The 22,142-nt window shown below is 33.3% G+C and overlaps 3 protein-coding genes across 6 annotated transcripts; 2 read left to right on the forward strand and 1 right to left on the reverse strand.

Moving 5' to 3' along the window:
• The first annotated feature begins 1,888 nt into the window (after window positions 1-1,888).
• On the forward strand, window positions 1,889-6,376 carry LOC123218769 (sulfite exporter TauE/SafE family protein 3-like). Of its 2 annotated transcripts, XM_044640389.1 has the most exons (12): window positions 1,889-2,232; window positions 3,815-3,951; window positions 4,076-4,235; window positions 4,344-4,544; window positions 4,624-4,688; window positions 4,827-4,854; window positions 4,933-5,024; window positions 5,101-5,187; window positions 5,298-5,570; window positions 5,672-5,765; window positions 5,849-5,989; window positions 6,095-6,376. In XM_044640389.1, the coding sequence occupies exons 3-12, from the start codon at window positions 4,079-4,081 to the stop codon at window positions 6,175-6,177; spliced, it is 1,221 nt and encodes a 406-aa protein (XP_044496324.1). In that variant the 5' UTR covers window positions 1,889-2,232; window positions 3,815-3,951; window positions 4,076-4,078; the 3' UTR covers window positions 6,178-6,376. The 2 variants fall into 2 exon arrangements, with proteins under 2 accessions (XP_044496324.1, XP_044496323.1); XM_044640388.1 differs by lacking the exon at window positions 1,889-2,232 and having other exon boundaries at window positions 3,331-3,951.
• LOC123218768 (sulfite exporter TauE/SafE family protein 3-like) lies at window positions 1,907-15,330 on the forward strand. Of its 2 annotated transcripts, XM_044640387.1 has the most exons (13): window positions 1,907-1,931; window positions 12,277-12,563; window positions 12,707-12,866; window positions 13,243-13,443; window positions 13,542-13,606; window positions 13,693-13,720; window positions 13,832-13,923; window positions 14,002-14,088; window positions 14,179-14,229; window positions 14,314-14,535; window positions 14,630-14,723; window positions 14,818-14,958; window positions 15,103-15,330. In XM_044640387.1, exons 2-13 carry the CDS (start codon window positions 12,333-12,335, stop codon window positions 15,186-15,188), a joined length of 1,458 nt encoding a protein of 485 aa, XP_044496322.1. In that variant the 5' UTR covers window positions 1,907-1,931; window positions 12,277-12,332; the 3' UTR covers window positions 15,189-15,330. The 2 variants fall into 2 exon arrangements, with proteins under 2 accessions (XP_044496322.1, XP_044496320.1); XM_044640385.1 differs by lacking the exon at window positions 1,907-1,931 and having other exon boundaries at window positions 12,113-12,563.
• A 314-nt stretch (window positions 15,331-15,644) lies between these two features.
• On the reverse strand, window positions 15,645-20,889 carry LOC123218767 (protein disulfide isomerase-like 1-6). 2 transcript variants are annotated; one of them, XM_044640384.1, is made up of 12 exons: window positions 20,186-20,889; window positions 19,676-19,805; window positions 19,317-19,482; window positions 18,864-18,982; window positions 17,987-18,067; window positions 17,808-17,894; window positions 17,647-17,718; window positions 17,496-17,564; window positions 16,972-17,052; window positions 16,467-16,601; window positions 16,229-16,282; window positions 15,645-16,139 (listed from the first exon to the last, which is right to left on the reverse strand). In XM_044640384.1, exons 1-12 carry the CDS (start codon window positions 20,707-20,709, stop codon window positions 16,044-16,046), a joined length of 1,614 nt encoding a protein of 537 aa, XP_044496319.1. In that variant the 5' UTR covers window positions 20,710-20,889; the 3' UTR covers window positions 15,645-16,043. The 2 variants fall into 2 exon arrangements, with proteins under 2 accessions (XP_044496319.1, XP_044496318.1); XM_044640383.1 differs by having other exon boundaries at window positions 17,805-17,894; window positions 20,186-20,887.
• Between the last annotated feature and the right edge of the window lie 1,253 nt (window positions 20,890-22,142).

A 22,142-nucleotide genomic window follows, 5' to 3' on the forward strand; every position in this document is an offset into this window, starting at 1 on the left:
CGAGAACCTAACTCATATTCAAAAGCAGTTCAATTACCTCAGTGGCGTCAGGCAATGACAGAAGAGTTAGAAGCTCTATATCTCAATAAAACTTGGGACTTAGTACCATGACCATCTCATAGAAAACCCATCGGTTGCAAATGGGTCTTCAAGATCAAGCACCGAGCTGATGGCTCCATTGAATGGTATAAAGCTCGATTGGTTGCAAAAGGGTTCACCCAACAGGAAGGACTTGATTACCAAGAGACTTTTTCGCCTGTCATCAAACATGTTACAGTTTGCACACTCCTTGCCATCGCAGCCTCTCATGATTGGTCTATTCATCAGATGGACGTTCACAATGTTTTTCTTCATGGGGACTTAGATGAAGAAATCTATATGGAAGTTCCACCAGGAATTCACAGACAGGGGGAGGATAATCTGGTATGTCGACTACGAAAATCTCTATATGGCCTGAAACAAGCGTCTCGACAATGGAACACCAAAATTACTGAAACATTGATCACGTTGGGTTTCAAACAGTCAAGACATGATTATGTCTTGTTCACAAAAAGACAAGGAAAATCATTCATATGCCTAGTAGTTTATGTAGATGATATCCTCATAATTGGGAATGATACGATCGCCATAGAAGAGCTAAAAAGTCACCTTCATAAGTCATTCAGGATTAAAGATTTGGGATCGCCAAAATATTTTTTGGGGATTGAAATTGCTCGATCTGCAGATGGAATCGTCCTCAGCCAAAGGAAATATGCCTTGGAGTTAATAGCAGACACTGGATTATCTGCTTGCAAACCAAGTATAATCCCAGTAGAACAAAATGTCAAACTCACTAGTCAAGAGTACGATCGTAACAGTGAAACAGCAGAAAACTCGCCACTACAGGATCATCTCGAATATCAACGACTAGTGGGACGACTAATCTATCTCACAATGACCAGACCAGACATTAGTTATGCAGTTCAGATCCTCAGTCAATTCATGCATGCACCAAAACAGTCTCACATGGATGCAGCCTTAAAAGTGATTAAATACTTAAAAGGATGTCCACGTCTAGGGTTATTATTCCCTCGCGATAAAAACCTGAAAGTAACGGCTTACTACGACTCAGACTAGGGTATATGTCCCATGACAAGGAAATCACTGACAGGTTTCTGTGTAAAACTTGGGGATTCTCTTATCTCATGGAAAACAAAGAAGCAACCTACCGTCTCTCTTTCTTCAGCTGAAGCAGAATATCGGGCAATGGGAAAAACTACTTGTGAAATAATATGGATTCGTGGTCTATTAGAAGATCTGGGCGTGATAATCTCAGAACCAGTTGAACTCTATTGTGACAATAAGGCAGCAAAGGATATCTCTACCAATCCAGTCTTCCATGAAAGAACTAAGCATATAGAGATCGATTGTCACTTTGTAAGAGACAAAATACAGGAAGGCTTAATAAAACCTTATCACATTCGAACCACAGAACAGTTGGCTGACATATTCACCAAACCTCTGGGATCAAAACAACATTTTTATCTCTTACACAAGCTTGGAGTTTATGACATCTACAAACCACCAGCTTGAGAGGGAGTATTGAAAGTCAGAATCACATCCACATCCCTGGAAATCATGCAAATCACATCCAGAAGATCAAGCAAATCAGAATCCATATCATATCCCAGATAACTAGCAATCACATCCCTGGAATCATGTTTATATTGATGAGCAGATTGTACAATATTATGTTACCGAAAATAGATTGTAATTTACAGTATATAAAGCCATTGCATGTAAAGATCAGATATACAAGTAATAAAAAACAGAATTCTTTTTACTCTTCTTGAGCTTCTCTGGTCCGCCACATTGAACCAACTCTGCTCTCTCAGATTTTGGCACATGTCATTCTGTGTTTGGTTTAAAGTTTGAGTCTTGCTGAGTATTGAGTTTGTTGTTTTGAGTTGTGGGTCGGAGCTGAAAGCTGAGGGGAAGTTGTGTCTTTGAGAGAGAATTTAGATGGCAGGGGTGGAGTCAAGATGGACAAATTGGAAAGGGAAATTGGTGAGTGAGATTTTTTTCTGTTTTCTAGTTGTTGCTTCAGTTTTTGTTGTGGTTGAAGCAAGAAAAGAACAACAAGTGTCAAGTTATAATGAGGGTAAAGAGGTTGTTGAGTATGATGATTTGATGAAGAAAGTCTTGAATTTCTTCTGGCAAGAGAGTAAATTGGGTTATACTCATGTTTGGCCTGTAAGTGAATTTTAATTTTTGATCTTATTTCTGTTAGTTTATTCTGTGTAGATTGGAATGCCTGGATGTAATGATGTTTCTTCCTTAATTTCAGATTTTAAAGTCGGAATGCCTGTGAGAGAGTGAAACTGAGATTTTTTAGAAGTTATAGAGGTTAGTTGTGATGTTATATTGATCGAAAACGTTACGATTTTTATAGAGGGGTTGAGGACATTTTTGTATTTATATATGGTTTCGGTTATTACGATTTTTGTATTTAACCCCTGGAGTGGTGGTTAAATTCTAATTTTCCTCCCCTCAATGGGTCATTGTAATTAATTTCCCATAACTATTCAAATGCATGCCGCATCTCTTTTTGTAAAGCTTGAAATGGAAGATTTTGTGAGACAGAAAAGGTCAAAGATATGAAAGTGAAATGAATCCCACTTGATAAATGTGTATAAACATGAAAACAAAAGACATTACACGAGTCTTAATCACTCATTGCTTTGAAAGATGAACCTTTTAAATTTCTTACTCTATACTCTCCTTCAGAATTGAAATATCAACCCATTGAAGCTTTTCTGGTTAGTAAAATCCAGGGCTCATAATGCGGGTCACTGTGGGGGAGATGGAGATGGAGATGTATTGGAGACACTTGCTGCAATTATTTAAGGGACTTTACCTCATGTTATCACTGTTTATAAAAATCAACCTATTGGGAAAGAAAATGTGTGAAAAGTAGAAGAAAAAGATGGAAAGATTCTTCCAAAACTTCATATATACACAACCACTTTTTTGACGAAGAGAATTTATTGAATAAAAGGTAGATAATGAATAGAAGATTTCACCTAATTGGAGGAAGATATATTAAATTATATCAGTTCAACTTACTGCTTTTATACACAAATATCCATTTTTATGCACAGTTTTTAGTCATGATTTCAAGTCTATGTTATTGATTGACTAAAGCATTTTTTTTTTTCTAAGTTTATAACTCTTAAGTATGCTATAAGACTTATTGAATTTTACTTCATGTGAGCATTTTGGTTTCTACTAACAGTTACTGTTTTTGGTTTAACCGTTAAAGCCTAATAGATATTAACAAAATAATTATGAGGTGGAAAAGTTGAAAAAAAGAGAAAAAAATCTTGGAAGCTTAATGCACACACAAACACCCATAGAACAGGAGATTTTGTTGTTGATTTGTTTAAAGTACAATTTTCTTGTAGGGTCATCTCCTCTAGCTTATAAGATGCTCTAGAGCATAGGATGAAATTGCCAGCTATCTTTTTCATACAGAAACTTATTTTGCTTATAGCATGACTATTGTCAGCTTTCTTTTCGGACTGAAACTTGTTTTGTTGAAGGGTTAGGTGGTCCCAATCTTAACTCAAAGATTGGCTTCTTTGTGCACTTGCAACATAACAAAAATGTTGGTTTCTTTAGAAGTTTGAGTTTTGATTTTTCAAGTTTTGTGTTTATATTTTAAAAAAAGTTGGATTATTTGAGAGACAGGAGAGTATGTCTGGGAATTTTGGATCAAAATGTTATGGGAATCTGAGATTAACGGCCGTACTTTTGGTTGGTTTACTTGTTTTAGCTTCTGTTATTGCTTCAGCAGAAGCGAGTTTGAAACAAGAAACTCGAAGACATGATGAAGATGAAGAAGCTGAGGAAAATCAAGACCCGAAACCACCTTCTCCGAAAACTCGGTCAGGTTACAAACATGTTTGGCCCGTAAGTCCATTTTCCATCTTTCTTAAGCCTGTAGTATCCTTTGTTGAAAGTGATAATACGATGTATATGTTCTGTATTTTACTCGATGAAATAGTTTGTATTAATTGGAAAAATTGGTTCATAGCACATGGAATTTGGGTGGAGAATTGTGATGGGCAGCATAATTGCATTCCTCGGAGCAGCTTGTGGGAGTGTAGGAGGTGTTGGTGGAGGCGGCATATTTGTTCCTATGCTTGCCTTGATCATTGGATTCGATGCAAAATCATCGACAGCACTCTCAAAATGTAAAACAAGCCAACCCTTTAATGATCAATTCAATTTGGAGGGGTTAAAGGGGTTTAAATCGAATTATCAGAATTGTCTTACAGTCTGAATTGTTTTTGTTTGGTCAGGTATGATCACAGGTGCAGCAGGAGCTACGGTTTTCTACAATCTAAGGCAAAGACATCCAACACTTGATCAACCTGTCATTGATTATGACCTTGCACTTTTATTTCAACCAATGTTGGTGCTTGGAATCAGTTTTGGAGTAGCTTTCAATGTGATTTTTGCCGATTGGATGATCACAATTTTGCTAATTATTTTGTTCGTAGGTATCTTTTGTTTGAATTGCAATTTTATATTAGTTTTCAGTTCGCGTAAACATCCTAATTCGACATGATTGACCTGCAGTTATGTCTACTAGGTCATTCTTGAAAGGAATTGAAACCTGGAAAAAGGAAACCAAATCGAAAAAGGTAGCTAGAAAAACTATTGTTTCTGTCATTGTCTTTGAACAAATTATTTATAATGTCAATTTATAAGAAATTTATTCATGTTCTGATTCATCCATCTTTCTTTTTAACCTTACCTCTCTTAATTTTTTTTTTCTCCAGGAGGCTTCTAAAAGCTTAGAGTTAAAGGGTGAGTCAAATTATGTTTTTGTTTGATCTAACGTGTGTCTTGAAAATTATCCTTCAGGCTAATTTTGTTCTCCATCAGATATTGAAAATCAAGTTGAAGAATCCAAATGCGAGTCCGAGTCAGTAAGCAACACAACTCCAAAAGAAACCAAGGAAACTAAAAGATCTAAGGTAAGGAGGCTTGCAAGTGCAACATTTTTTCATTCAAAAAATTTTTAGGATACTGACTTGATTTGAATGTTATCAGTTTTCTGTTCTCGATAACATTTACTGGAAGGAACTTGGACTTCTTGTTGGTGTTTGGGTTATAATCCTCGCACTGCAAATTGCTAAGGTATTTTTCTATAATAAATATATTTATTTCCCTATTAATGTCCATATCATATTACTTCTATATATTCAAATGGGTTGAACTGATGTAAATAATGAATGTTCTGGCCACAGAACTACGCAACCACCTGTTCTATGTTGTACTGGATCTTAAACATCTTACAACTGCCAGTAGCCGGTGGAGTTAGCATTTACGAGGCGGTTAGCTTGTACAAAGGGCGGCGAAGGATTGCATCGAAGGGAAACGTGAGCATGAACTGGCGAGCATATAAATTGGTTTTTTATTGTGCTTGTGGTATAATGGCTGGTATAGTTGGTGGACTGCTTGGTCTTGGTGGAGGATTCATATTAGGCCCTCTATTTCTAGAGCTTGGAATCCCTCCACAGGTATAAATAATCAACGCTCTCCTCTAACTCAATTTATCTGGAAATAATTTTTGATCTTTCATATTCATGTTTGGACTGAATTGTTGAGGACTTTCACATAGGTGTCAAGTGCAACAAGCACCTTCGCCATGGTATTTTCTGCATCAATGTCTGTTGTAGAGTATTACTTGCTAAAACGTTTTCCCGTCCCTTACGGTATAGCTTATTACCAAATCATAGATTTACTTTCCCTGTTAGTTTAACATAGTATTACTTATTATTGTTGGATGATTACACAGCTCTCTACTTCTTCTGCGTGACGATCATTGCTGCGTTAGTAGGTCAACATGTCATGAAAAAGGTGATAGATGTAATAGGCAGAGCATCTTTAATCATCTTCACTCTATCCATCACTATCTTTGTGAGCGCATTATCACTAGGTATGTAGTGGCCAGTCATATATCAACTCTAATTTCAGGTTTATTATTAGACTGTACCTAATAAGAATATGATTACACAAAGGTTTTTGCTTTTGTTTTACTCAGGTGGAGTAGGCTTGGTGAAAATGATTAAAAGGATTCAGCACAAGGAGTATATGGGGTTTGACAGTCTTTGTTCATATTCTTAGCACTCACTAATTGTGTGGGCAACAAGAGGAATTCTTGCAAAGAACAAACAACCTATCACCACTCGTGAACTGACATCTAATATATGATATCTCAGAGTAAGTGCTAAAAGTCAATCATTTTGGTTAAGTAAACAATTGTTGTATTATGTTTGAAATTAATAAATGAGCAATGCTATGCATACCTTCTTTTGAGGATAAATGAGTACATACATGATATATCATTATGTAATTGAGTGTTACTTTATCTTTAATTCAAAATCTTCTACTCATTTGATAATATACATCAAGTGTGTATCTATTTATGTATTCAAAATAGGTATGTATAGTTTTTATTGTTAATAAAAATGATGTCTCCTACAGTTTTGTGAATATACATTTCCGAATGAAATCAAAATATACAACAAGCAATCTGAATATAAATTAATCAACAAGTGAACCTGAGCTTTTTATTCTTCTGATTCCAAGTAACCACTAGTTCAGTATAGCAATGACTCAAAGAAGATGTCATCCCTCGGTTCATCCTTGGCTCTCGACATCAAATTGTCTGTTGCTTGTCTCTCATTCACGAAATTTCCAAACCCTGAAAATCCGAAACCTCCGGGGGCTTGCAACATTTCGAGGGTGAAGGGTGGTTGGACTTCTGAATATGAATTTTTTTTCGTGATTTTATAAACTATTAAAATTTCATAAAATTTTCTAGAATCTTAAACTATCAAATCTAAAAAGTTTAGGCAGTGTTTTTGCCTTGCGAAAGAAATTAGTTTTAGAGAGTTTTCAAAGTTATTTTTGAGTTGTATTTTGTGCAATAAAAAATTAATGTTTAGTTTATTTCTGAAAATTTTTGTAATTTCATAAAGTATATATAAAATTTATTATAATTTCTAGAAGCTTATCAAATCTGGAAGTAGTTGGCAGTGTTCATGATTTGCAGAAGAAACTGATTTCAGAGAAAATTTTAAATCTGTTTTAAGCTAGACAATTTTTATGTCTCCTTTGACTCAACCAAGTTTCCTAATATTTTAATTTGTATAAAAAAAAATTATAAAATTCATGGAACAGGGGCGTAAGTGATAATTTGTGTTAGGTCCAAAGTATTTCCTTTGGGTAATTTTAGGATTTATGAACATATTTTGGATTGAGGTTTATCAATGGGATTAAGAATATTTCTACAAGTTTCTCGAAACAAATTAAGCTTATTGGTCCTGCCTAGGATCAGAGTAGTTCCTGGCGTGATAGCTTGAACGAGTAAAAGTTTGTGTTAATATTTGTTTTGAATCGAAATAAATAGAAACTATTCATTTTGTTTATATGTAAATTTTTTGTTATGATTATATGTTTGAAAATAGTAACGAAAACTGACAATTATGTTTGCATAAGTTTTAAAATATTTCTGTAAATTCTTTTAAAAACATAAATTTATATAAATGTTTTCGTTTTGTTTGTTTACAACTATTTTCGTAAGTTATAAAACATTTCTGTAACTATTTCTTTTGAACAAAAAAGTTATGTCAATATTTTCGTAAGTTATAAAATATTTTTGTAAATGTTTTTTTCTAAACAAAAAACGATCACTGACATTGAACTTGATTTATAAAATCTATTGTTTGTGATGGAGGTACATTTTCAAAATAGAATGGTTTGCAGTAGACAAAACTTATTGGTTTGGTTGTGCACATTTTTTATTTCTAGCCGAGTCATTGATAGTGCAGGTGACATATAGTGTTAAAATTCTGGTCAATCCATTGCAAGTACAAGTGACATATAAATACAAAATTTTGATCGAGTCACCGATGTTATAAGTGACATATGATCTAAAATTTTGGTTGAATCACTCAAAGTATAAGTGACATTATGTGGTATGATTTTTAAAATATATTTTTCCCTAGAATTTGGTTTACATAAACAATTATTGTATCATGTTTTGCATTAATGAAATGACATTTCTTCATATTATTTGTATATTTATTTATGTTTGACAAACATATCTGGATAATAATATAAATATAACAAGAGAATCAAATATGTCGTTATTGTGAGGATTTTATGATTATATTAAATGATTATTTTAAAAACATTTATAGTCATACTAATTAATAATGTTGATAGACTATAATAACGTTGAATAAATTCTTAGTATTCACTAATACCGATTGGTACATACTAATTGTTCCTATACTTAGTTCACACTAATTGTGTCAGCAACTAGAGGAGTACTTGCAAAGAATAGACAAGCTATCAACTCTAGAGAATTGTCGTCTGATATATGAAATGTTAAAGCAGGTTTTCTAAAATCTCATTTTGGTTATGTAAATGATTGATGTATCATGTTCCATATTAATAAGAATGACATTTCTTCATCTTATTTGTATGTTTAATTATGTTTAAGATAAAGTTCTTAAAATTATAGAATTGTGACTGGATGATATGACGTGTATTGATTATAAGAATTCTATGATCACATTAAATACTCATTCTAAAAACATCTATAGTTATGTTATTATCAAAATCAAGACCGTTGATAATGTCGATAATCATCATAGTTTTGAATGAATCTATCAAAAGGTTGTAATAAATCTCACATGTGAAAGTTGTTTGTTCACTGTCTAGTACAACAACACATATGGTTTATTGTGAGCAAGTTTACCAGACTAACTCACACGAAAGATTTCATATAAATGGTAAATCCAACTATTGTGAATTTCTTAAAATGGTTGTGGAGATTATACTGTACATATTCCTAAAGAAACCATTAAATTTTTTAAAAATTAAGTAAAAAAAAAAGAGACCAAAAGACTTATTCCCACCTAAGGTTTGTTGCAACCTAAACAGATACCTGTTAAGTATTAAAAATTCAACCTTCTACTCATAAACTATTAAAACTAATAGAATCAGTTAATTCCAACAAAGTGTTTCATAAAGCTTTCAGCAATGAATTTCAAAGAATGTTTTATATGACATCATATCTCACCTCAATTCACCTTCAAAAGAAAGTCTCTAGACCAAAATCTTTTTGGGTGCACAACCACGATCTACACACTAGAAAACACAAAAATAAAAAGTGAAAAATGTGAAATTTATCACTTATGCATCTGATAGATCTTTTTAAATTACTTTAATTTTTTTTTTTTGAAAAGTCTATCGCAATGAAAGAAAGATATCTCACTATTTTTGCAACAAAAAATAAAAACTATACATGCCCAGTTTAAGTACATATTATATGTGTCATTATGTGAGTAAGTGATTTAAATTAAAAATAAAATAATATTTAATCAAATAATAATATATAAAAATATATACTTTTTGGATATGCATAGAATTGCTCGGAACCAACCCTGGACAATCATGTACTTGGTTTTTTAAGATCATGAAACAAGCCCATTTTGAACATTCTTTGGCGTAGTAATGACGGGCTCAGGCCTACAAAGACGCCTAAGATGGACCAACTACTTGCACATTTGTAAAAGGTTAAAATGAAGCCGAATTTAGTAGAAATGGATTTTCATTTTAACTCAGTTTGCCTTTGCTGATATGACGAGGATCCCTCATCCAAGATTTTGAAATAGATTTTTTCTGTTATATAACATTATCTATTAAAATATATATAGTTTTCAGTTGAAATAATTAAACAATAAATACAAAAACATTAACATGAATATACTTTATAATTTGAAAAAAAAAAAATTAAAAATCATATTTGGCAGGTTGAGCTGAAAAACACACGGGCCAGCCAATAAAAAGGACTACGTAGACACGAATTAGGGTGTTGTAACCTGCGTTTCGAACGTTGGTTTTACGACAAATTGCACTAAATTAGACTTAACCTATTCTATCATCACGTCTATGTATCAATGTCTTGGCCATAACACGTATCCTCACCTAATGTTTAGTCTATTTTAAAATTTTATTTATTAAATTTTAAAATTTTAAAAATTTATTATTTTTTAAATTTTGTTATTAGTGTCATGAATAAAAATATTATTTAATAATTTTTATTTAAAAAAATTATTCTTTTTTTCACTTTAATTTTAAAAATTAATAATTTTTCTTCTAATTTAATTTTAAAAATTATTTTTTTACCTCTACTATTTAGAGTTTTCATATTTTAAGATTAACAGTTGTTTCTCTCAAAATTTAAAATATTATACTTATAACTCAAAAAATGTATTATTTTTTCACAGTGATTGTTATTCTTAACAATTCATTCTAACGCGTTATTAACCTATTATTGACATCTTCTTTTCCTCTTCGATGATTTTTCAATACGAATATCATCTAAAATCTAGTTGAAATAATCGGATAATGATACATAAGTATGTACGACAGCCGCACGAATTATTAATCCTCATGTGGTCCTGGTCACCCCAACTCACCAAAAGAAAAATAATAATAAAAATTTACAATCACTTATTTTCTGAAAACAGCATTAGGATAACTGTTAAGCCAGTTCTTGTCTACTTTTATTTGAATGCAGTAACGATAAAATGTGAAAGCATGACCCAGAAGTCTCAAAATTCCTTCACATCACATTCTCCATATATTCCCATAGCAAGAAAATGGATTTCTTGCACTCAAACACAAATTTATGAATGGCCAAAATTTCCAAAACAAAAAACAAAACAAGACAAGACGAATATTGGCAACGGGACACAATCAATCAAATTTTGACATTTGATGGTGATTGTTAGCCGTTTTATGTCCACATAATCTTTCGTTGCAAGATGTGTTTGGATATTATAATATTCTTTTTGTAAATTGTTTTAAACCGTGATTCATGTGATATCTTAAATGAAAAAAAAAAAATGAGTATGAGAAAAAAAATCTCCTAATATTATCTACTTTTATATTAGATGTTGAGCGTTAAGTAAGTATTCTTGATTTAAAGATAATATCAAACCAACTTCGACTAAATAAAATATTGGTTTCTTTGAACCTAACCCAGTTCTTTTAGGCTTCATGCAAGCAATTTTTTAACCCATTTTCATCCCAAGTTAACACCTGTATATCCCAACTAAATAATAGATAGGCCACAAGATTTATTCCCACTAAATAATAGATAAAACTAATTTTTTATCACATTTTGTCTTAGGATAAGTGTAATATTTTAAACTTTGAAGGGGATAGTTGTTAACTTTAAAATATGAAAACCCTAGATTTGAGACAAACCATTTGGAACCAAACAAACTAACGTGTGACAAGCAAGATCCTAATGTTCAAACCATACTTAACTACATAATATTAATTAGGTTAAATGATTTTGTGGGTTATTAATTAAAACAACTAGATTTTAAGGGGTATTAGCCAGGAAATCTCATATCTAAAATCTCCACACACACACACACACAAATTTTAAAAAGAAAATAGTTAAATTTAAGTTTTAAGATCAATATACTTGTTTTTAGTTCTTAAATTGATGGATTGTTATATAGTAAGAAAAATGATAAATATTACAAGATTTTCATGAGTTAGATAAATTCTAGGAATTTCTTAAAGCTTTAAAATTCTTAAAGCGTATACATGATTTTGTTTTCGTCTGAAACAAAAACACGTCTTCATCGAAAAAAATAGATTTCACCGATGATTGGGATATAATTAACAGAGAGAGTGAAATTGGAAGGAAGAGCCAAAGTGGTTGGAGATGATGAAATTTATCGTCTTTGATGACGATTTGTAAACTCTTAAAGGGAATATTAATTTTTTAAACTTTGGGTGAGGGAAAATTGTGAGTTTTTAAATTGAGAGGAGTAAAAAAATAAAACTTTAATTTATTAAATTTCTTATTCAATGATGATTTTATTCTTAATATTAATTAAAAGTTTAAACAGATAAATAAAACTTTTGATTTTTTAAACCCATAAGTTTGACTTTGAGAATATAACTAAATTTGGGTGGAACATTCTCGTTTGGCCTATGTATAATACTAGACACGGACAAGGGAAAAAAAAAGCCAAAAAAAAAAACGAAAGTGCAACTAAGGAAGAAACTCGAGAGTGGGAGCGTGGAAAGGGAACACGTTTACAAATTTTGGAAGAATGAATGACATGTCGTTCTGTGTTTGGTTTAAAGTTTGAGTCTTGCTGAGTACTGAGTTTGTTGTTTTGGGTTGTGGGTCGGAGCTGAAAGCTGAGGGGAAGTTGTGTCTTTGAGAGAGAATTTAGATGGCAGGGGTGGAGTCAAGATGGACAAATTGGAAAGGGAATTTGGTGAGTGAGAATTTTTTCTGTTTTCTAGTTGTTGCTTCAGTTTTTTTTGTGGTTGAAGCAAGAAAAGAACAACAAGTGTCAAGTTATAATGAGGGTAAAGAGGTTGTTGAGTATGATGATTTGATGAAGAAAGTCTTGAATTTCTTCTGGCAAGAGGGTAAATTGGGTTATACTCATGTTTGGCCTGTAAGTGAATTTTAATTTTTGATCTTATTTCTGTTAGTTTATTCTGTGTAGATTGATGATAACTTAAGATTTGATCCTTTGGATACTCTCATTCTTGTGGTTGAATTGAGTTATTAACAATATGTGTGAAACTATGTTATCAGGCTATGAAATTTGGGTGGAAAATTGTGGTGGGAACAATTGTTGCATTCTTCGGAGCTGCATTTGGGAGTGTAGGAGGTGTGGGTGGAGGTGGCATCTTTGTACCTATGCTCACTCTTATTATCGGGTTCGATGCAAAATCCTCAACTGCAATATCAAAATGTATGAAAAATCCACCCCTTTTACGGATCTTATTTTTCCGGTTCTTCCTGTCATAACCTCTTTAAACTCATGAAGGCGAATAGTCTATAGCAAACAGAAGTCCCCGTTATTTTGGGGGTGATACAGATGTTTAGAAGTTCTCAAATTCTTAAGCTAATAATGCTACTGTGTTTTTTTGAACTGGTTTCATATATTTCTTCTGAGTAGTTGATTTGTCTAAAGCCTTTTTCCAATCCAATGAATGGTTTTCATTTTTTGTGTGACATTGTTTCTGTCAATTCACTTCATGTGGAATGAATATAAGGATGATTCTATTGTAATTGCTGGTTACTTTTGTGTTGAAACTAATGCATTTTTGTTGGTCGTTGCTGCCCAGGTATGATTACAGGCGCAGCAGCAGCAACAGTTTACTACAATTTAAAGCTGAGGCATCCTGCAATTGATATGCCCATTATTGACTATGATTTGGCACTTCTATTTCAACCAATGTTGGTCCTAGGCATTAGTATTGGGGTTGCTTTTAATGTAATTTTTGCAGACTGGATGATCACGGTTTTGCTGATTATTCTATTCTTCGGTATCAATCATTTGAGCTCTGATTCACTTCATTTTTCTACTTGGAGAGCCTTTTTATTCACCTCTGGAAATTTTCTTATTAATCTGGGTGACCTGCAGGCATTTCAACTAAGGCATTCTTCAAAGGCCTTGAGACATGGAAAAAAGAAACCATAATGAAAAAGGTAGCTTGAACTTTCTTTCTTTAAGGATCACTTTACTATATTTTAGTTCAGTTCATTTTCCTCCTAATAATTGCTTACATTTTCAGGAGGCCGCTAGGTTGGTGGAATCAAATAGTGCGTTTGTATATTACTTCCTTATCTTTTTCAATGATGTTGAGATCTACAGTGTGCAAATATTAAAAGTGTTAAACATTTCAATGTTAAGCTGATTTGTTCTTTAATCAGATAACAACAATGATGATGTAGCATACACACCTCTACCTGGAGGCCCCACTGACAGCATTCAGGTACCTCCTAAGGAAACTAGAAAAGAAGAGGTAAGATATGGCTATACAACCTGTGTCTCCATATTCTGTTGTTAATAGATTGGGGAGTGACTTCTGCGATCTCCCCAGGTCTCTGTTCTTGAAAATGTTCGTTGGAAGGAACTTGGACTCCTTGTTGCTGTCTGGGGTATAATCCTCACACTGCAGATTGCCAAGGTTTTTTTGTTAGCATGCTCATTGTTCTTAAGATGATGGTCCTTTATTTCTTTCATGAGTTGATGAGAATCCTTCTTGTTTTGGGAACAGAATTACTCAACCACCTGTTCAGCATTATATTGGGCACTGAATCTATTACAGGTACAGTCTCTATGATATTTACTTCTGGTAGCGTTTAACTTCTGGCTTGGAAACACGAGAATTATTTTCTACATGGTCATTCAGATTCCAGTGGCTGTCGGGGTAAGTTCATACGAGGCTGTTAGCCTATACAGAGGGCGAAGAAGGATTGAATCTAATGGAGAAGCGGGCACAACCTGGCGTGTGCATCAGCTGATTCTTTATTGTTGCATGGGTGTATTGGCTGGCGTTGTTGGTGGATTGCTTGGTCTAGGGGGAGGATTTATTTTGGGTCCTCTTTTCCTGGAGTTGGGAATCCCTCCTCAGGTGGATACAAACTTAAACTCAAGTTTTGAATGCATCACTGTTTAGAACTATAAACATTCATGCCAAGGCTGATTTGATGAGAACTTTCATTCAGGTATCAAGTGCCACCTCAACCTTTGCCATGACATTTTCTGCATCAATGTCAGTCGTTGAATATTACCTTCTAAAACGTTTTCCAGTTCCATACGGTACTATGACATGAATTGACTCAAATAGGCACTAAGAGTTGTATTTGCATTCAATATGAAAGAAATTATTCATTCTCATCAAATTATTGTGCAGCTCTCTACTTTGTGGCGGTTAGCACCATCGCTGCCTTCACAGGGCAACATGTAGTAAGAAAGGTCATCAATATATTAGGGAGAGCTTCTATTATTGTCTTCATTTTGGCCTTCACAATCTTTATCAGTGCAATATCACTAGGTATGTTTCCATCGAATCTACCAGCACAAACAAACTGAATAGTATCTCATAAGCGAATTTCTAGAATACTGTTTTAGAAGTCATAACATGAACCAACGAAATTTGTTTTTTTTAATTTTTCACCTTCTATTTCTTTCCAAACAGGTGGGGTGGGTATAGCAGACATGATCAAAGATATTGAAGAGAACGAGTACATGGGATTTGAGAACATTTGTACTTATGATGCCTAGTTAAATTTCCTTAACTTTCTTAATCCAAAAAGCCTGTGTAGCTAATCTTCCTAGGCTGGAAAATTTTTTTTTTTGTACCAAATTTTGGATCCAAAGGACAGAGACAAAATTGATGATGACATGCAATATCTTTCAATTACAAGTTTGTCCTTGAGTGTGCTTAAACAGTTAACTATTATACCAAATAAGTTAAGAGATTAATCTTAAAATGTCTCAATCGAGTTTCACACACAGCTCCTCTTGCTTGGGTGCTACCCCTTGGGGCATTAATCATAGATTTGTATTGTTTGCTCTCAGAGAATTGTGGATAAGCCTGCTCTGGAAAAAGGCCAGACTTATTTACAATGGTGGGGTAGCAGCTCTTCTGGAAACAGAAACTTTCTTTTGTAGCTGAATATAAACAAGGACTAACATAATACTCCATTCAAGAAAAATCTTACAACATGAAAAGTCGCATGAGATTCAAAACATATAAATTTATGTGAATCATAAAAATTTATACAGTTTCATAGCCAATAAAAATGTCGTTTCAAGAATCCAACCACCGACACACTTGACATCAATACCAATCTTACAAGGAGTGTTTTTTCATCCCCGTAGACAAAGTAAAATCAGACTGCAAGAGAGCCAAAATTCCTATCTTGAACGTTATTAGACAAGTCTGCTGGAATAGTATAACTCAGCTCTTAGATCAAGTAAAACTAAGCAAATTTGGAAAACTGTAAGCATTTGGATAATATTTCCATCATGATTTACTGATAAACGAGTTCAAACGTTTTCTTTCTTCTATTTCTCCCTCCTCTTTTTTCTCTGTGCTTTCTATTTTCTGATAAAGAGTATATATAGTACCATGTTCTATAATTCATCTCTGGGACCTGAATCTTGGTTTTTCAATCGCTTGTTGATAAATGATGCCAAGTCCTTCGAGCTTTGCTTTGCTGGAAGCTTGATCTACACAGAAATGGAAATACTGCATCAGAATGACCATGGGTACGTATAAAACAAGGTCCATGAAAATCAGAAAGTCATCAAAGAATTACCGGATTTGCTTTATCATCCGCTGGGTAATAAAGAAGTGTTGGATAGTCATCTATCTGCAAGGACAAAAAATAACAATGAATCAGACTTACATGCACAACAAATATGTGTTCTATAATCTAGTAATGAAACTCCAAAAACTTCATATTGCTGGGGAGTAGTAATTTCTTTTTCCAGGTTGTAACTCTAAAGGCTGTATTGCAACAAGATTGTCACTATTGGATTTTCTGAAGCACGTACCTGCAGCTTTGGATGCTCATTTCCAGCAGCATCGATCTTTGCGAAGACCAGATTATCTAAACCCTTGAAGTGCTTTGCCAACTTCTCCATTTGCTTGCTAGTTGTCTCACAATTGATGCACCATGGTGTATATACCTGCTTGGTAACAATCAATATCAGTTATCAGAGCAAATGTTAAAGAACTCAACACTAGCAAAATTCTATATCCATCATGCTTAGACATCCAATGAATCAAACTTCCATGTGCAGCAAAACAACATAGAAATCACACACATAATGAAACTGTACTTCACAGGATGAAGGGTACCAATTTCGTTTATTTTCTAGAATGTGCTTCCATGGAAATGGGTTGCCAGGCATATGTTCCTTTTATTCATGGGTTCTAAGTTTAAATGCTTTTAACATTTTATCTAATAGGAAATCTATCAAAAAGCTGTGTCAAGATCTCATTCACTACTTAGACCAACACAACTCACTATGTAGAGCAAAAAGAATTGATGCAAACCTCTAGAAGAACATTCTCCGGATTTCTCAAAACCAAGTCATCAAATGTCTTTCCTACAACGATCTGCACACTTGCATCTGTCTGCAATTTTCAAATCATAAAGTATCTTCAAAAATCAATTGATAAAAAAATAACATAACCTTCAAAGAAAATGAATCTTCTTTACTTCATAATCAAAGCATTTTACACTATCACAAGTCATAATACCATGTGTGCGCGAGTACAAGCGAACCTCAATGTTTTATAAATGATTCAACTCATAGCCCTTATATGACATTTAGACAAGTTTCATTTCATGATGTAAAATACACATTCAAATAAGATATTAAAGGGCCTTTATCCATTATAGGTACTTTCATGTCATTACACCACACGACCAAAATGTGTGAGCCAAGATCCATGCCAAAAACCATGAACTTCAAATTAAAACAATGTTCAACCAAGCATCATATCTTATGCCCAGCATCAACCATCATGCAACTATCATTTCTGAATCACCATAAAACAAGAGATCTAAAACTCACATTATCTGGTATTGGCTGTGATTTGAAGTAAGGAGACAGAGTCCCATGCAGAAGCCTCAAGCAAAACTCCTAAGAAATCATTTTGGGATCCATTAGCAATTAACCAGCTATTTAAAAAAAAAATAGATATTGAATAGATTAGAAACTTCACTTCAATTTTGCTTTGTGTTGGATCTGACTCTAGCAAAAACTTTGAGCTGGTTTTGGTATCAAAGGCAGTCACCTATCAAGCACAGCAGAAATAATCAGTTTATAGCTTCACTTTAAGGATATTCTAGTGATAGCTAACAGTCAATGGTGAGAACTAACCACCATGTTTGTTGATTCTTCAAGCCCAAACAAAGTTAAGAAGGGTTTCGCAAGGTTTTCGTCCTTGATGTCCACAGATATAAAAATTATCTGCACCGAGAGAATGATATCAAAAAGAAAATATTATGCCCACACCAAAGCAAAATCAGTTTCAACAGGTTAAAGATAGTCAAACTAAGTACCTTTCCTTTGAACTTTCTTGCAACATTCTGAAGAGGCTCATGAAGACTCTCCAACTCATCAGCCTCGGCAAAAACAAAAATCTGGACAAGAATAATTCTAGTAATCATAAACTTACCACAAAAGCACAATTAAAGAAGTATAATATATTATTATCATCGCGCACACAGTGGCTATTAATCGGATCCCATATCTTAAGCTTATATGACAGGATGAAACATTAGTGTTTAAACTCTAAAAGGCCTCCTCACAGCTCAACAAGAATCAAAACATATAGAGATAGATATGTGAATCCAAACACAAAACTTTATGAATGTTTCAAGTAAGCCACGACCCAAGACATTTAAATTCAACATGCAATAAATAATTGATACAAATAACTTCTATAACTTTACATAGAAAAAATTTACGTCTATTCGATTTATAGCAGTCATCCTAATTAGCTTATTCCATATCACAATAGTTACAGTATCAAAAACTGAATAGAGAAGACAGATTTTAGGGGAAATGTACTTTGTCCCCTAAAGGTGTAAAGTCAGAAACATCTATCTAACAAAAAGTAAGTGATTCTTCACACATGATGGAAATGAGACTACAATTTTTGAAAATATGAAGTAGTTACATTATAACCAAAATGGTTGAAAAGAGCAACAATCTTTAAAGAAGCTTTCAACTAATATGCTGAATTCACAAACATCAAATGTTTAAGTTTCCACATTCATTCAAGAGTAAAATATTTACAGTTCCCTTTCAACTTCATTAGCTTATTTCAGGAAAAGATTTAAAAAAAAAAAAACACAAATGACAAGGGAAAAAGAGAGTAAGAAAAGCATAATAGAATTAACTAGATAGACATAACAAGCTGGAAGTATCACCAACCTGAAGATTAATAGAGCTAGCATAAACTTTGATATTATTTATTTCAGTCAGCTTGACAACTAACGGAAACTTGTTATACTCCAAAAACTCCAATATTTTTTCCACTTCGAAGGCCCCATCTGCAAATCAAACAGATACACTCTCCACTAAGTCGGTAATTTGGGCTGACATTGTCAGGAAACAAAAAAACAAGGGCTGAATTGATTGAATCGTAAATTTTTACTTTCTGAATTTGTCATTAAGTAGTTTAATATTAACACTGATTAGAGAGCTTCAGTCAGGCTGCTGACCATGATGGTACACCGTAAAAACATGCACCTCAAAAAGCAATTGCAAATCAAGCACGATTGCCAAAATTAAATTTAAAGAAAAAAATCATATGCAATCAACAAGCGCAGCTGGAGAAACCACCAAGCCAACAGCTGATATACTATTTCCAAGTCACCTACTCACCATATTCAGTATATCTTTCTGGCTCACTCTTAACAAATCCAAGGAAATGATTAGCAGCTTTGAGATCTGGGTAGAGAACCTTTGCAACCTCGACATTGCTTGTTTCCACAAACTGGATTTCATTATCAGAGGTTGCTGCTTTCACAAACTCTTCATAATAAGGTCCCTGAGAAAACATCAAAATATATAAATAAACCAACAGTGCATTAAAAAAACAGAAGCCAAAAGTAGTTAGCATACAAATAAACAGCGCATTATGCAAAAGAATCTGACCAGATGTCTTCATAGAATTCCAAAATAAGGTTTTCAGAGCTCCTTAATATATAAGTGAACATACAAAATGGTCCAAAGCAGCATACCTCAAGTTTATCAAATAAGCCGAGAACAAACATGGGGTACTTCTTGAGAAATTCTTCTGCCTCCGTCACAGAGTTTATTCTAATAACAGGTACACCAGTTTTCTTCCTTGCCCAGATCACAATCTCTGCTCTGATAATATACGCACCACATTAGACAAAACAATATTTCAAACTTGTAACAGCATCACAAACTTAACTACAACCTTTGAAACACCGGAAATATACAAATTCAAAAATTGAGAACCATATGCACTTTGCTCAAATCAAATACATTAATTTCAAAACAACAACAATATTAAAGAAAGAAAAAGTGATCAATTCAAATTCAAGACTTTGATAAAGTAATCACAATATTGCATTGCAATATGATAATAAAAGGATAATTTTGCAACTAAAACAACCACAATATAGTATTTATCGTATGCAAAGCAGCCCTGACTAATTGAAACAGTACATAATGGATAAAAATATAAATTTGGCAACAAAATATAAAACAAAAGACAAACTTACGCCGAAAATCCACCAGTGTAAGCTTGAGAGGTGCCATTGACAAAAAGTAACAAAGTGGGGAACCCCTTGATCCCAAGCGAAGAAGCTGCCTTGGGATATCTTTCAGCATCAATTTTAGCCAACAATATAGGACTTTTTAACTCCTTAAGTGAAGTTGCAGCCTCAGCAAACTGAGGCATAAGCTCGGCACTTCTTGCACACCAAGGTGCATATCCGAGAACCAACACAAACTCATTTCCCTCGACAACCCTTGTCCAACTATCAGAATTCAACTCAAGAACAATCCTTTGAGCCTTCGATAACAACTCTGCCTCAGAGAATTTCGCATCCGCACCACCCACGTGAGACGTATCCTCCTGTTGTTCATCTAATGCTATAAGTTCTTCCAAATCTTCATCCACCTCATCATCGTTTTCAGTGTCGACATTAGAGGCATTGACAAGGGTGGTGGTGAAGAAAGAGAGAAGTAATACAAGGGTTAAAGTGAAAACAATGAATCTCGAAATGGGTTTTGTGGGAAACATGGAGATTGAGAGAAACTGATTTCTAGGTTGTTGAAAATTTGCAGTGAGATATCAAATGAGATCTGAGTCTTTTGAGGGTTTGAGTTGAGAGGCAGAATTGAAATCACGACAAGATCTTGCAAGAATTGATTTGCTTTTAACAGTTTTCAGTCAATGTGAAATGAGACACAAGTGAAGTCAAAAGTTAATCAGGAAGAGTTTGGGAAACATGGCAATGCTCATGTACTATTTTGTCTTTATCCTTTTTATATGGTTTTGGATATATTAATATGAAAATCAAAACATTATATTATACAAAATTAATTAATTTGTATTAAAATTTAATTTATTATATTTATAGATTACCCACTTTATTCATTTTTATTAAATATGAGATTTTTTTTTTAGTCTTTAAGTACAACCATTGTGGGCTATTACACCTACGGTTTTACTGGCTTTTATTATATATCACACTTATACATCACTAACTTTACTAACTTTTATTAAATGTGAGACTTTTTTCTTTTTAATCTCCAATACCCTTCCTCAAATGCAACCACTATAAACTATTAAGTTTATCATTTTACTCACTTTTATTAGATGTACGACTCTTTTCTTTTTAGTCTTTAAAACTTTCGCTTAAGTGTAATCACCATAGGTTATTAGGTCCGTCGTCCAATTGAGTCCGTTTTTGGATAGGTGTGTTGTTATTTATATCCAAGAACACTTTAGATTGTTACTTGTATCCAAGAACACTTGGTTGTATTCTAATACCATATCGAGACGACCGATTCTGATATCATATCGAAATATATTTGGTCTATAAGTGTAAAAATCGAAACTCATATTATACAAAACCAATTGACTTGTGTTAAGGTTAAATCTATCACACTTATATATCACTCATATTATTTTTATTAAATGTGAAACTTTAATCTTCAATACCGTCCCTCAAGTACAACTACTATAAATTGTTAACCCGTCGTTTGGCTAAATGCGTTACCACTTGGTATCAGGATCATTTTAGACAGTTAAACCCACTCATTTGATTTTAAACTCTAATACCATATCGGAATATATTGGACATATAATATGAAGATCGAGACCTATATTACACAAAACTAATTAACGTGCGTTAAACTCTAATTTATCACACTTATATATCAGTCACTTTACTCATTTTTATTGAATATGATCTTTTTTCCTTTTTAGTCTCAAACACTCCCAATCTATTAATAATATTATATTCTCATATTCTTTGAAATTATTTTTAAAATTTATACAAAAACTTCAAGCAATGAAATTTATGTCAGTGGTGGTAAACCTAAATCTCAAGAATTTTACGTTTCAAAAGTTATGAAATGGCCAAATGAATGTTGAAGATCATTTTAATCAGAAAACCATCTCATGTTATAAACTAATATTCATGCACACAAAACATCTCATGTTGCCAT

The sequence above is a fragment of the Mangifera indica genome, chromosome 6 (assembly GCF_011075055.1).
Source record: "Mangifera indica cultivar Alphonso chromosome 6, CATAS_Mindica_2.1, whole genome shotgun sequence".
NCBI classification, from domain to species: domain Eukaryota; kingdom Viridiplantae; phylum Streptophyta; class Magnoliopsida; order Sapindales; family Anacardiaceae; genus Mangifera; species Mangifera indica.